The sequence below is a fragment of the Rattus norvegicus genome, chromosome 12 (genome assembly GCF_036323735.1).
Source record: "Rattus norvegicus strain BN/NHsdMcwi chromosome 12, GRCr8, whole genome shotgun sequence".
Lineage (NCBI taxonomy): Eukaryota > Metazoa > Chordata > Mammalia > Rodentia > Muridae > Rattus > Rattus norvegicus.
The window spans coordinates 46,245,381-46,259,670 of NC_086030.1; the positions used below are offsets into that span (position 1 = coordinate 46,245,381).

Genomic DNA, 14,290 nt, shown 5'->3' on the forward strand with positions numbered 1-14,290 from the left:
TCTAATCTACATTCTGCTACATGACTCATCACCGGCGTCTGTCTCATCATCTTCCTCGGCGAATCTCCACTTTTTTCTATCCTGAGATCCTCTATGTGGCTGGTTACCCTGTTCAGCCCCATGACTTCTAACCTTCTCTATGTTCCCAGGAGGATCTCTAGCGACTCGACTGACTTCCTGGAATCCTCTCTCTTCCTGCCAGTGTCCTACCACCTCCTATTTCCTGCCTCAGCTCATTGGTCATAGGTGTCGTTTGTTTGTTTGTTTGTTTGTTTGTTTGTTTGGGACAGGTATTGCTTATAAGCGATTCTTTCTACAATCTTCAAATACTCTGATGACTAAAATGTCTCTTTAAAAATTCAGAGCAATGTGCTGGAGAGATGGCTCAAAGGTTAAGAGCACTGACGCTATTCCAGAGGTCCTGAGTTCAGTTCCCAGCATCCCCTTCTGCAATGGTGTACTCATAAATAAATTTTAAAAGAGAATTAAAAGCGATTTTCTGAAATTTAATTATGAGTACCATGGTTTTTGGCAAATGGTGAGCTATTTCTATTCTAGAAAAAAGGGGAGGGGGATATTATTTATCAACTGTTAAATTGTTCTCTCTTCCTACCAATTTGAGTCTGGGGGTTGAACTCGGGTCATCAGGCTACAGCACCTATACCCTCTCCATCTCTCCACCCCAAACCTCTGATTCTTATGTTGATTGTTCCTGTTGGAAAGAGGCTAGAGTTAGTCCATGAGGTATGGTCATACAACCAGACAGTCTTGAGAAGGGGGTTTAGTCAAGATCTCAGTGCCCACTTCCCTTCTGTAGCAGGCGTTCCCAAACGGAACTCCTTTGTGCAATCTCAGGAACTGGACTGTCTCGTTGACTGGAAAACACTGACAAGATCTAGCTATGCACGAGGGTGTCTCGCAATTATCTGAGTGAGAGCAGAAGTCTCGAGACTGTCCAGGCACATCGAAGCATCTGCAGAGCTCAGATAAGGGCCTTCAGTCCACACATTCAGTCCACACGTGCTACACTCACTTCTCCAGTTGTTTCAGATAAGAACTCACAGCTCCTGGGCTCCTTGCTGACTACTCGAGGACGTTGGAACCACTCTTAGAAAAACAGCTCATCCATTCCAGCTTGGTTTACTCAGTTCTGCCGGAACATTCAACAGTTCAGACTTCACTGAGCAAATTCTGTTCGCTGGTTCCAGACAATTCTCCTTGGCTCTCACTCAGCCCTTCTTGTAGCTCGGAGAGAATCCCCTGCGACCTGCGCCTCACCCTCCTGTGGCCCACCCCTCTTCTATAAGGATCCCTTTAGAGCTGGGGCTTGTCTCATTTATTTTTGTTCACAGCCTCGCTGGCAAGGAAGTGAAGCAAAGTGTAGAAAGCACAAGCTAGAAAGCAAAGCCCTCCCTTCTGTTTTTTCCTGTCTCATTCTCAGGCCAAGCCATTCATGGTGTTTGCTCTGTATGCTTCCAGAACTTCCCATCTTCAAAAAGGATGATGCTGACAAAAAAAAAAAAAAAAAGCCACGCCCATTGAGTGCGTTCTAACCACATTCCCTGACTGGTAAGAAGTGAGTCACCGAACAGGCCTCTAAGACAGATGTTACTTTTGTGGCCATTTCCCAATAGACACCATGATGACTCTGAACCGGGTCAGGCTGACGTCGGAGCCCATGTTCTTCTGTCATTCTGGGGCTCGGCTTTGGAAGGTCTCCGGAATGTTAGAACCATCTCTTCACACTCAGCCACACAATGCTGGTTGTTTCTCTTTTTGCTTAAAATTATGTGTGTGCATGTGTGTGCCCATGTGCACACGTATGTGCATGCGTATGTGTTTGCATGTGCATGCATGTCTGCACTCGCATGTATGTGCATGTGTTGCGCGTGCCTGTGTGTGTGTGTGCGCGCGTGTGTGTGTGTGTGTGTGTGTGTGCGTGTGTGTGTGTGTATGCATGTGTGGTAGCGTTCTAGAGATGGCAAACACTAGCTTGGCGAGTACCTTTACTGAATCATCTAACAGCACACACACACACACACACGCACACACACACACACACACACACACACACACACACACTACTTTTGAGATTAGCTCCCACCGTGTAGCCCAAGCTGGCCTCAAACTCAAGACCTGAACCTCTGTGATACTAGGACTTCAGGGGTGTCCCACCACATCCACCTATTGCTTTCTTTCTTCTTTTCTTTTTGTAATGTTGCTTAAATATCCTATAAAATGGAGTTAGCCTTTTTTGTTTTTTTTTTTTTTTGTATCAACAAACTTCTGGGGTTTTAAATTTCTCTATTTCATGAAATCTAAGATTCTTGTATGGCTTGGAGCATCCAATTTCGGAGCGGTGAAGTATTTTGAAACGTGCACCTTAGCATTAGTGTAATAATTAGAAGCAGTGCTTCAGAAGAACATGCTTGTGTATTGCTTTCATGTGTGAAGTTTTATAGAAATTGTCCATAAAAATTTGTTTCCTTTTTCTTAGATACTGTTAAAGGCCCTCTAGAAGACTGTATGTCAGACATCAGGGTCCCTAGTTTTCTTAACAAAAATGTGTCACATTGCAGATAATTAAAAAATATATATATGACGGGCATGGTGGTGCACACCTTTAATCCTAATACTTGGGAAGCAGGGGCAGGCAGAGGTCTGTGAATTCGATGATAGCCTGGTCTACAAAGTGAGTTCCAGGACAGCCCAGGCTGTTATACACAGAAACCATGTATCGAAAAAACAAACAAAACCAAAACAACAACAAAACCCCGGAAACATAAGATATGGCCTAGGAAGTCCAATGTTTAAAAACTAACAATAAAAACAACAACAACAACCCACAAACAATGTTTTTAAAAAGGCTGGCTGTGAAGGTGAGAACATTCTATAACAAGAGTCTACACTTCTACGGAAGCACTAAGCACTACTACATTGTATGCATAATATAACCAATGTGGCTCCAAGGCACCTTGCAAAATGTCATATCAATGGGACAACTTTAATCAAACAACAGAAGCCCACTTATAACACCGACTTCCCAGAAATCAAGGTCTGTCATTTTGCTCAAACACCGGCAAGATGCTCTGCATCCTCCACCTTTGTCTACAGAAACTCTGACTTGGCCAGTCTGGAGAGGCTGTCCTTTCGAAGGAACACTAGGTTATCCTAATACACTCAATGGTGAGAGCCAGCGTATCTACAGGAGAGACCTAAACATGTGTTTTTACTTTTGTTTTCTTAAGATTATGTGTATGCATGCTCTGCCCGCCTTTATATGATCCCTGTCTTGGGCGCCGGGATCCCCTAGAACTTCAACTGCAAATAGTGCTGAGCCACCATTTAAGCGCCCGGAACCCAACCCAGGTACTCTTGGGATGAGGTCAGCATTGCTGTCAATGGCAACTTGCTCGGTCAGGAGCGGGAAGAGTCGAGCTCCGGAGCGCCTCCTGCCTGCCGTCAGGAAACTCGACCTGGGAGCCTCCCGGAACGACCCGCAGCGGCTGTGCGTGGAGCGGCTGGAGGAGGTCGTCCTCGGACGCTCGCGCCAAGAACGGAAGCGGAAGTGACATCACGCTAGCCTCCAGCGCTCCGTCCGCAGTGACCACCCTTCCTTCTCGGGGCCCGGCCGGAAGCGGAAGTTGCTAAGGGGTAGAGGGGAGTTGCCCGAGGAGTGTCAGGTTACGCTCCCGCTCTTGTCGGAGTTCCAGCCGCTGCGGTCCAAGCAGGTAAAGCGGGGCTCGGCGAACGCGCGCGACCCGAGGGGCGTGGTCCGCGGTCCCGGGGGTCCCGGCCCGGCCCTTCCCGCTTCCCTGTGTCCCCGCAGACACTTCGCCATGGGCAATACGAGCAGCGAGCGCGCCGCGCTGGAGCGGCAGGCTGGCCATAAGACGCCGCGGAGGGACAGCTCGGGGGGCACCAAGGATGGGGACAGGCCCAAGATCCTGATGGACAGCCCCGAAGACGCCGACATCTTCCACACCGAGGAAATGAAGGTGCTGAGTCGAGGGGCATCCGAGCCCTCTTGACTCAGGTTGAGGGCAGGGCCCCTTTGCTGTTGTTCCCGCCACATTCCTAGCCTCACACCTGGAGGGAGCTGGCCCTGTCACAGTCCACTTTGCTGCCCGGGAACCTGTCCCTAATTACCGATGGGAGAGCCACCCTGGGCTTCGTTGAACATCATTAAGGAGAAAGCAGCTCTGGGACCGAGTTTCAGATTCTTAATTAATTAAGAGTCGAGCTAGTTGTAATTGAACGCTAGTGTCTACTTTTCTCTTAGGTGTAATTGATTGCGCGGCTTCGCGACACTTTTTTCCCCCACAACTTCAGGCTGGCTGTTTTTTTGCAAAAGTTGGGTTGGGAGTTTTAGTGTTCGTTTTGAAGGTGCGAGGAGCACATATGTTAAGCTGAACGTGCAGTTGACTAGCTGACTTCTAGAGGTGCTTGGTTTTGATGGTTTCAGGCTATTCTGCTAACTCTATTTTAGATCCAGCAATTCCACTTGAGGTCAGTGGCCAAGAGTCTCTTTGAACAGCAGCCAGCAGCTAACTACCCCACTACTCTCCTGCTTTACTGACATAATGCCTTGGACTTTAAGCAGACCAGAGCAAACAATTCTTGCAGGCCAAGCAGAAAGTTCCTGCTTGAACCACATTCTCTTAAAACCACAGTGCTTCCGGCTATGGGGCCCAGTCCAAGGGCATTCAGTTGATTCTAGAAGAGAAAAGCTAATTCCTCAGAATAAACTGCATTCAGGAAGGTTGACGCTGACCAGCAGAGCCTCTGTTACCTGGCTTGTTGCCTACCAATCCCCATTACTAAAACAGGCTAATTGCCTGGCCACTCACTCTGTTTTTACTCCCCCACCTCCACCCACCCCCAGATTGGGCTGAGGACCCACGTTACTGTTTCTGCTTTTATGACACTTGTCTGTGATAGGAGCTTGTTTTCTGAGCTTGGTGTGTTAGGGGAAAGGTGCGTACAGTGATCTTTAGCATGTTTCCTGGGAGTTGATCTGTCCCCACCCCTAGAAGTCGTTTTGGCCCAAGGCTGTTTAAGAGGAAGTGAAAGGTATTTGTGTTGGGGCAGGTGTGTGTATATCCCTGGTGCCCTCTGCTCTCTTTCCAGTGAGCTGGATAAACTTACTTTTCTTTTTAAAAAGAAATGCGTGGTGTTGCTGTTCTCTACAGGGTCAGGGAAGATGGACGGGCTTACCCGACATCCTCTCTTTTCATCAGTAGTGACTGATGGGTCAAGTCAGATTCTTCCCATTACCCCAGTTCAACCTTGTAGCTACACTTAGTTGTCCTCCACAGCAGTGGTTGCCACCCTTCTGGAGTTCTAGGGGGTCGGCATAACAGACACACTGGGTACCTGATCTTTACATCGTGATCCTTGACAGTAGCTAAGTTACAGTTGTGAAGCTGGATCATCTTATGGTTGAGGTCAGTACTACATTGGGAAGGTTAAGCAGCACTGCCCTAGAGCAATTCTGGCATGTTATCTGATCTGTGTAGTTTAGATCCAAGGACTGCAGGGATCTTTTAGATAAGAGCAGATCAGTATCTGCGGTGGATAGAAGCTTCCTGGACTTCCTTCAGGGCTTTCCCCTACCAGAGAAGCCCAGTGTTTGGCTTTTCCTCTAACTGAGGAGTAGAAATGGTCTGTATGTAACTGCGTCTCGCCCCAGGATTGGATGTGTCCCTTTATCTCTGTCTGGAGTTAGTTACTCTGTCCTACTCACATCTTGCCATAGTGAAGGGACCAGTGTGTTTTATCTATCTAGTTCTCTATACCCCAGCTCTTCCCTCACCGTCTGATTGTGCCAGCTTTAACAGCTCTGCGGTTGCCCCTAGTAAATTCTTACGTACTTCTTGCTTAACAAGGGAAGTGGAGTGTATTAAGGTCACCTTGGACTCATGGTGGTCTTCTGAGGAGGCCTTGTAGCCACCTCTAGAGATTTTGTGAAGTCTGACTGCAGTAACAGTAGCAAATGGCTAAGCACCATGTGGGTCAGACTATCTCCGTCTTCACGATACCACAGAAGCGGTAGTTTTTATTATCTCCCTTTGACAGGTAGGGGACAGACACAAGTCATATGCCATGGGGATGAGCACCTCGGCCTGATCGGACTGCAGTGGTCTCTTAGGTTAACAGCCGGGGTGGGGAGCTCACTGCTGTCTGCCTGACCCTGAGTGAACGCCTCTGCCTCTTAGGCTCCAGAGAAGGAGGAGTTCCTGGCGTGGCAGCACGACCTCGAGGTGAATGAGAAAGCCCCCGCCCAGGCTCGGCCCACCGTATTTCGATGGACAGGGGGTGGAAAGGAGGTCTACTTGTCTGGATCCTTCAACAACTGGAGCAAATTGCCCCTCACTAGAAGGTACTGGCTTGCAACATGGTCTCTTGTCTTAGCTGTGTCTCTTGTCTTAGCGGTGGATGTGTTCTGGTTTCTAAATGATCTATGTCTGTGGGTGACCAGCGTGTGGGTATCTTTGTAAGACAGATGCTGAGTGAGGAAATACTTAATGAGTTAGAGAGTTCAGATCCCGAACCCCAGCAGTCGCCGTTGGTAGAAGAGAGCAGTATCTCAGTGGACAATGCCGTACTCTCCGTGCCGGACTCTGATGCTCAGCTATGCCCTTCTTCTGAGAAAGTTGCTCCTAGTGCATTAGACGGAGTGCTGGGCTGGGGCCCTTAAGGGTGTGGGTCAGCAAGGGTATAGCAAGGGTTTAGTGAGACACTTTATCAAAAACCCGGGTGTGGACTTCTGTCTCCACATCGTCACTAGTGACCACCTCTGGTAAACAGAGGGAGAGACCGTGCCCTGCTGGGCTGAGCCCAATTGTTGTCAGATACTTGGGTTTCCAGGGCTGACACCAAAGCAGGAGGGAACCACGGCACCTGGAGCCACGAGGTGGCAAGTCAGGCAGAGAAATGGCTACTCGGAAAACACTTAGTGGTGGCAGGGTAGACAGGTCTGTGTGGAGAATGTCCATGAGCCTTGTTCCACTGACTCAGTCCCTGTCCACTGCAGACTGATAGCCTGTGTTTCCCTCTGGCTCCCAGTGCCTGGTGGGTGGTATTCTGCACATAGGCTTGAAGAGCATCAATAGCTGTTTGTTGACCTTCGTGTTAGGATTCTAGGTTCCTAGAATCTGAGCAAAGTGACCTTTCTGGGAACTCTTGCCTGCTGCTCCATTAGTGGCTCTGCCAGGTCAAGACCTCGAATTGGTTGCCATGTTTGCTGTCCTACAGCCGAACTCTTGGTTGTACCTGGAGTCAGAGGGCAGCCCACCCAGCTGAAATACGACTTCCTTTCTTTCTGCAGCCAAAACAACTTCGTAGCCATCCTGGACCTGCCGGAAGGAGAGCATCAGTACAAGTTCTTTGTGGATGGCCAGTGGACCCACGATCCTTCCGAGGTACTCTGCCTGCAGCCCTTGGCCCTCTGGGTACCTGCATAACTAACCAGTCACCTCCCTTGTGACATGCTATCAGGTCCCTCTTCCCTGTGTGTGGCTCTGAGTTAGATAGCGCCAGTTGCCCGCTCACTGGTATAATTGACGAAGAGTAGCTAGCCAGGTAGCGAGGCCTTCCAGCCAGGAATTCTAGTCCTCTGAAGAACTCCGCAGACCTTCCATGTTATGATTTCTGCCTGTCTGTCTCTTCCCAGCCAATAGTAACCAGCCAGCTTGGCACAGTTAACAACATCATTCAAGTGAAGAAAACTGACTTTGAAGTATTTGATGCTTTAATGGTGGATTCCCAAAAGTGCTCCGATGTATCTGGTATGAACAGTTACTTTATCCCACGTGTGCAGGCTGGGGCTGTGTGGCCTGGACATACTCTGTCTCCCTTGCCTCTCACACTTGAGCTGCCCAGCGGGGCGGACAGTGGTAACTCTGGGCCACAGCAGTTCATTCCTTACCCTGTCAGCCCTGGCTGTTGGAGTTTAACCCCAAAGCAGCCATAAGTCCCTCCCTTGTCTTGTGGGGTCTCCTGCAGTTCCACTCGGCTGTAGAACAGAACTAAACTTGATGCTGTGCCACAGGCAGGCCTGATGAGGCTGAGAGGACATCTAGGGTCAGCAATGAACCAGTGCCAGGGACACTGCCAGCTCATGTCCTGCTGGCAGTGCCTGGAGAATTGCAGGCTGACAGGTGATAAACGACACCTCAGTGACCTTGGCTGTCACTGGTGTACTCCATTCACACTTTGTCCGGCTTCCCGGCTAGAAGTGGCTCTCGGCAGAGAACAGGCACAACTCTTTATTGGAACCCTGTTCTGTTGAGTCCCTGGAGCGAGAGTCTTCTAAGCACAGAGCTTTCAGTGGCCTTCGTTCTGCCCTCTCTGGTAGGAAGAGACCTGGGAGGTCAGAGGGACAGCACAGGAGAGGAACCGAGTGTCACAGTCCAGATGGGCATTAGGAGTGCTTCCTTTCTTGTATGAGGGGCTGCTGACTGGGCCCTGTGGAATTCGGTAAGATCAGCTCTCAGCGGTAGCCAGCCATCAGTTGACAGGCTTTCCTGTCCTCCCCTCGGTGTCCTGGGATCTCTGTTAGCAGTTCTGACGCCACAGCCGTAATTGACTGGTGGGCTTGGCTGGCGGTGATTAATGGTCAGGTTACAGATCTGGGCTTAGAAATCCAAAGCCAGGGTTGGGGATTTAGCTCAGTGGTAGAGTGCTTGCTAGGCAAGCGCAAGGCCCTGGGTTCAGTCCCCAGCTCCAAAAGAAAAAAAAAAGAAATCCAAAGCCAGTGCTCTCTTGCTGGGGTCGCTGGCTGTTCCTAGGTGACCACTTAACATTCTCAAATGGGCAGAGTGCAGCCTGGAGGCAGTGCACACACTCCTCGCCGGCTGGCACTGAACTTCATCTACACCAAAGCTTCCAGCTAAAGGTCTGGTTGATCATTGGCAGGAAGTGCACCACCCACGGCTGCCCGCCAGGTCGGACATTCCACCGGCTCCATTGGTCTTGTTTTTAATGTATTTCTTATAACTCGGCTTTGTACATGTAATGCTTTTCTTGGGTCTTGTGCTGAGGTGTGAAGGGAGCCTGACCTAGAAATGGATGTTGAGAAAGTTAGCATTCTAGAAAGCTTAGGGATTAGGTATTCGGGTGACAGCTCAGTGCCATCATCTAGCTAGCCAGCGTCAGGATTTGAGGTGCTTCTAAGGTGAGGTAAAGACACTCAGACCCAGGAGTGTAGAGCCAAGAGCCTCCACACCTAGGCGCTATTGTTATTTCTCAGTACGTCAGGACCTCATCAGACTTCTTTTATTCTGCCTGGGAGGCCTTGTAATGTAGGCTGGGCCACTTAATGCCCACTTGAAGCCTAGAACTTGTGGCATTTCAAACTCAGCCTGAAGTTAGAAGCAAGCCTTCCTCTGCTGACAAGAGGCCAGACTTCCCTGGAGGGGCCCAGACATCTGGCTTTGCCACAGCTGCTCTTTCACTGAGAAGCTCAAGGTACCGTGGAGCTGAGCACTCTGACTCCAAGGCATTCCCAGCCCCACTCTTTCCCTGGGGCTTGAGTGTCTTTGAGGACAGTGCAATCTCGAGCTAGACGAGGACACCACGAACCAAGTGCAGCCCCAGAGCCTACAGTCTCAGAGCGTCTTGTCACCCTCTCCCAACAGAGCTGTCCAGTTCCCCCCCAGGACCCTACCACCAGGAGCCTTACATCTCTAAACCAGAGGAGCGGTTCAAGGCCCCGCCCATCCTCCCGCCTCACCTGCTGCAGGTCATCTTGAACAAGGACACGGGCATCTCTGTGAGTACTCCCAGCCGAGCTGCTTTCTGCTCGCCTCCTACAAGGCAGTGGAGAGCACGGTGCCTTCTACTGTTGGGAACTGCTGAGGTCCTCCCCGGACACAGACACAGGCTGCTTATGAAGGGTTGGCTTCCTGTTACGACACCCTGTGGTCAGCTAGATCTCGGAATTCCTCTTCCAGCTATAACATTTTAGAATCTAGTTTTAATTACTGTTGCTTTCAGAATTATCAGCCCTCTGGGGCAGAATTGGCTGTCTTAACACATTCCTCTGTTCTGCAGCCACTATGGCAGAAGATGACTGACCACTGGGGGTGCCTGCACTAACCATGCCCTGCCCTTGTGACCTAATTCATCACGTTAGGACCTCTCCCAGCAGTCACTGGGGATACTTCCCAGTGCGTGAGACTTAGGGACAGAGCAAACTGTATCTGGCGCTAAAGAGAGCCCGTGTGCTGGGGAGCTGACTGCGTGGAGCGTTCCCTGCTGCAGTGTCAGGGTCTGTTGCTCTGTCTCGGAAGACATGCCTTCCTCAAGGCACCAGACTTCACTTGTGTCCAAGCACAGATTCCGGCTGGTGTCACTCCTGTGAATTAGGACCAGTCAGGTTCAGACCCACTGACAGAACCATGTATCCACGCTTATTGGTAACATCTCAAACAGGTACCCGGTGAAGAACTGCAAGGACCCTTAGCCACTGTCCCCAAAGGTTCAGCCGAGGCCATCGCCTCACTGTTGTATAAAAGTTCAGAGGTTGGAAGCCACTCAGTACCTCCTTAACCAGGAAGGCACACCCCCTAGCCCTCCACTCCCACCCACAAAAGCCAGTGAGAGGCTAGAACATGGATTCGGGGGAACCTGTTCTGGGACCTCACTGTCAGAGGCAGCCTCAGCTCTCACAGCTCTTGTCTCAGTCAGGGCAGTGCTGTCCATGGGGTCTTATTTCCGCTTCACAGTGAAGAGACCGGAATACAGATGTGTTGACTGGCATCCCAGGAGCCTCAGGGTCGGCTGTCTTTGAGAGGCTTTGGGAAATCTGCTGTCCTCTCGATAACTCTGGTCCTCCTGCTCGCTCTCTCTCTCAGTAGCTCCTCTCCCAGCTCTCCTGTCTCTCCTGCCCAACAGACATCTTATAGCTTTTGATCCATATCTTCCCCAGAACTCCATTCCAGTTCTCCTAGCTTGCTTTTGAAAGAATGCGTATGTTGCCCTTTGGCTGGCTTATTTATGTCCACAATTCATATGTGTGTTGAATATGACAATTTCCTTCCTTCTTAAGGCTGAGCCACATACTGTTGTAGTTTCTTTTCCTGTTGCTATGATAAAATCTTTGACAAAAGCAATTTAAGGAGAAAGGGAATGTTTGAACTCCCAGTCCAGGTTCTAGTCCATCCTACCAGGGGAAACAGCAGGAGTTTGAGGAAGGGGTCTCATTGTGTCCGTAGTCATCCATAGTAGATGTGTGCCTTCTGGCCACCTCCTGTGTACATGCAGTGTCCTACCCGGATGCTGCCGGGCTCCAGTTAGCACAGCACCCCAGCGTTGTCCGCAGGCCACATGTGTCAGTCTGCTTCTCAGCTGCCGGCTCCATCTTGGCTATTGCGAATGGCTTTGTAATGATCGTGGAAGTATGTGTCTCTTACCCAGATTCTGTCTCCTTTGGACACGCTCATGCGCACACACACACGCACACACACACACACACACACACACACACACACACACACACACACACACACGTGGGTTGGATGGCTGAATCATATGGTGGCTCATCCATGTTTCCGTAGACAATACTGGTCTCTGCTCAGTAACAGCACAAAGCAGATTTTAAGTGGTTGTTTTTAACATGCACACTAAAGGATGAACATGTAGCCATTCCACAGAACTCGCGTGTCCCCAACATGGTGCTTTAAAGCAACGCATTGAAACTGTTATTTATTCTTGGACCGCTCCCGGCAGCGGTCGGCTGAAGCAGCTGGGGCACGTAGGACGGGCTCTCTGCTAGCTTCACAGCAGGACCCGTGCGTGCTGGGAGGCCCTGCTGGGTGGGCAAAGCTGGACTAGGACCTGGCCTTTCTTTCTCTTTTGACCTGTGCTCCTGAGTACAGGTCATTCTGTCCCCAGCAGATTTCCCCAGACTCAGACGTAGCCACTGCAGGGCTCTCCAGGATGCAGGTGGCCACTCCTTAGGCCGACACTCAGAGCCCCCAGGATGCCTATGCTTTGGAAAGGCCTGGTCACACCTCTAGAGCTCTTGGTTTCCTTCAACCCAAGGTCTCAGAGGCCTGTTGGCAGCTATGAGATCTTGAAGTCACATCAGGACTGGGATTCCCAGAGTATTGAGTAACATGAACATGTCCTTCCCTTGAGGCAGGGACTGCAGCCTCAAGCCAGATTGGTAGCCTGAGGCCAGCCCCCAGCCCCATGTGAGTGCATTTTCTTAAAAGTTGGAAATGTGGAATGAAAAGGCTCTAGCCGGCAGCCTCTCTAGGTAGAACGGTGTGGAGAGGCAGTGCCCATGTCAGAGTCACCTGCATGCTTCACCGTGTAGCTGTAGAGACTTGGTTCTCAGAAACATGGAGCATGGAGCGTACAGCGTACAGCAGATCTTGCATTCCGGGAGAGCATTTTCAGTGGGTGCCTGGTCTTCTGCCTCTTCTCTGTAAGAGACTAGAGTGGGGCCTGCATTAGAGGTCCGGGTGAAAACTTGACCAGAAGTGCATTCTGTTGCATCTGGCTAGCATGGAGGAACCACTCTTCTCACCTTCCCTGTCCTCTCCACAAGCTCACGCTGCCCAGCCTGGGAAGACAGGCCAACTCCAGAGCCTGGCTCTCTCCTGGGCTACCCTGACCAGGCCATGAAATAGGGGGTGGGGCCGTCTTGACTTCCAGATCCTCCTTGCCCATGTGTCCCTTTGTCCCTCACAGTGTGATCCAGCGCTGCTTCCGGAGCCCAACCACGTCATGCTGAACCACCTCTATGCACTCTCTATCAAGGTAATGACCTGTCTGGCCTTTCTGAGCGTGCGCTCTGAGAACCCAGCCTGCCAGGATGGCCTGGTGTGCTGATAAGCAGAGCGGCCTTCGGGGCTGGCGGGCTGGGGCTCTGAAGGTGGGCCCCAGAGCTGTGTGTGCCGTAAGCTTGTGGTGAGTCACGTTCTCTGAAGTCTGAGTCCCTGACGGGCCATCTCTACCCTCTTAGGATGGAGTGATGGTGCTCAGTGCGACCCATCGGTACAAGAAAAAGTACGTCACCACCCTCCTCTACAAGCCCATATGAGAGGATGAGCCAGCCGTGGGCCACGGGACAGCAGGCGGGCGGCGCTGGGCTCTCCGTGTGCATGCGCATCCTCACTCCGGGACATCTCACCCCCACATAGTCCTCCTTGAAGGTCTGTCCAGGCACAGCCAGAAATCGGATGGACGGCAGCCCGTGGTCCCAGCACCGCAGGCAGTGCGCCAGGCTCTAGTGCTCTAAGCATCATCCCTCTGCTGGCCCGAGATGTCTACAGCCAGACCTGAATGCTGGTTCCTGCTAGAAAACCTAGGACAGGAACTGAAGTCACCAAAGCCCTCATCATCCCTGCTGAAGCCTGGCTTGGAAGAAAGCAGTGCTCGGTCTTGCCTGTCCTTCCGAATCACAGCAGTAGATTGTAGACTCCATGGAATTTCAGTGTCCAATTTCCAGATGCAGCTTCGCAATCGATTCCTGACACTGTGCACTGAGACCTTCTTAACCAGAGTGGCTGGCTGTCCACTCTCACTTAAGGCAATAAGTCACCAGGACGAGACTATAGGTCATGTGACTACTGAGCAATAATCGTTCTCAAACAGACATCAGAAACCACTGCCATTTCTCCATCAAGCCAGACGATCCTGAGGACTGACCACCATGGGAGGTTGTCCACCTTATTTCAGTTGCAGTGTTGGCCATGTTACCGTGACAACCTGGTCGAAGTGCCCGCCCTCTTTTTAGTTCTAGCACGTGCTACTCAGCTGGGGGCCGTGTCTCCAGTGAGCAGAGAGTGTCACGGTGGTTACTATTGCCTGATCTAAGAGAGCTTGGCACCCTGCGGCAGACTGCTAGGTTCCAGCAGGGTTGGCACGAGTGAACCTATCGTGTGCTCAGTGTGATTTCCACAGTGATGTCACAGACGTGCCCATTGGTACAGGCTCCTGTCACCTGTCAGCATAGGTAGGCACAAGCTCTGTGGTGTCCGCTATTTGGTTAAACCTGAGTTTTGGGTACCTTTTGTTACTGTTTTCAAAACACGGACTTGCTGTCATCTTGATGTACAAGTTTCAATAAAGCTTTGTAAAATAACTGGAGAAAGTTTTGACTCTACAATGTTTTTTGAAGACAAGATTGGAACTTCCAGGTTCATTCGGGCTGTCCTGTGGCTGTCCTGTGGTACTCCGCAGTGAGTGGGCCACACAGCTGTGCTTGCCAGGCTGAGGGTCAGCACCAGACTCCTCGCCATCACCCCTGTGGGCGCCTCTGAGACTGGTGGAGGTA

General features: G+C 50.8%; 1 protein-coding gene across 3 annotated transcripts; it reads left to right on the plus strand.

The window, feature by feature from the left end:
- Nucleotides 1-3,590: 3,590 nt before the first annotated feature.
- Prkab1 (protein kinase AMP-activated non-catalytic subunit beta 1) lies at nucleotides 3,591-14,107 on the plus strand. 3 transcript variants are annotated; one of them, XM_006249481.5, is made up of 8 exons: nucleotides 3,591-3,731; nucleotides 3,830-3,998; nucleotides 6,219-6,382; nucleotides 7,331-7,424; nucleotides 7,676-7,790; nucleotides 9,642-9,775; nucleotides 12,703-12,771; nucleotides 12,977-14,107. In XM_006249481.5, exons 2-8 carry the CDS (start codon nucleotides 3,840-3,842, stop codon nucleotides 13,052-13,054), a joined length of 813 nt encoding a protein of 270 aa, XP_006249543.1. In that variant the 5' UTR covers nucleotides 3,591-3,731; nucleotides 3,830-3,839; the 3' UTR covers nucleotides 13,055-14,107. The 3 variants fall into 3 exon arrangements, with proteins under 3 accessions (XP_006249543.1, XP_063127783.1, NP_114182.2); NM_031976.2 differs by having other exon boundaries at nucleotides 3,715-3,998; nucleotides 12,977-14,090; XM_063271713.1 differs by lacking the exons at nucleotides 7,676-7,790; nucleotides 12,977-14,107 and having other exon boundaries at nucleotides 3,652-3,998; nucleotides 12,703-12,773.
- The last annotated feature ends 183 nt before the right edge of the window (nucleotides 14,108-14,290 follow it).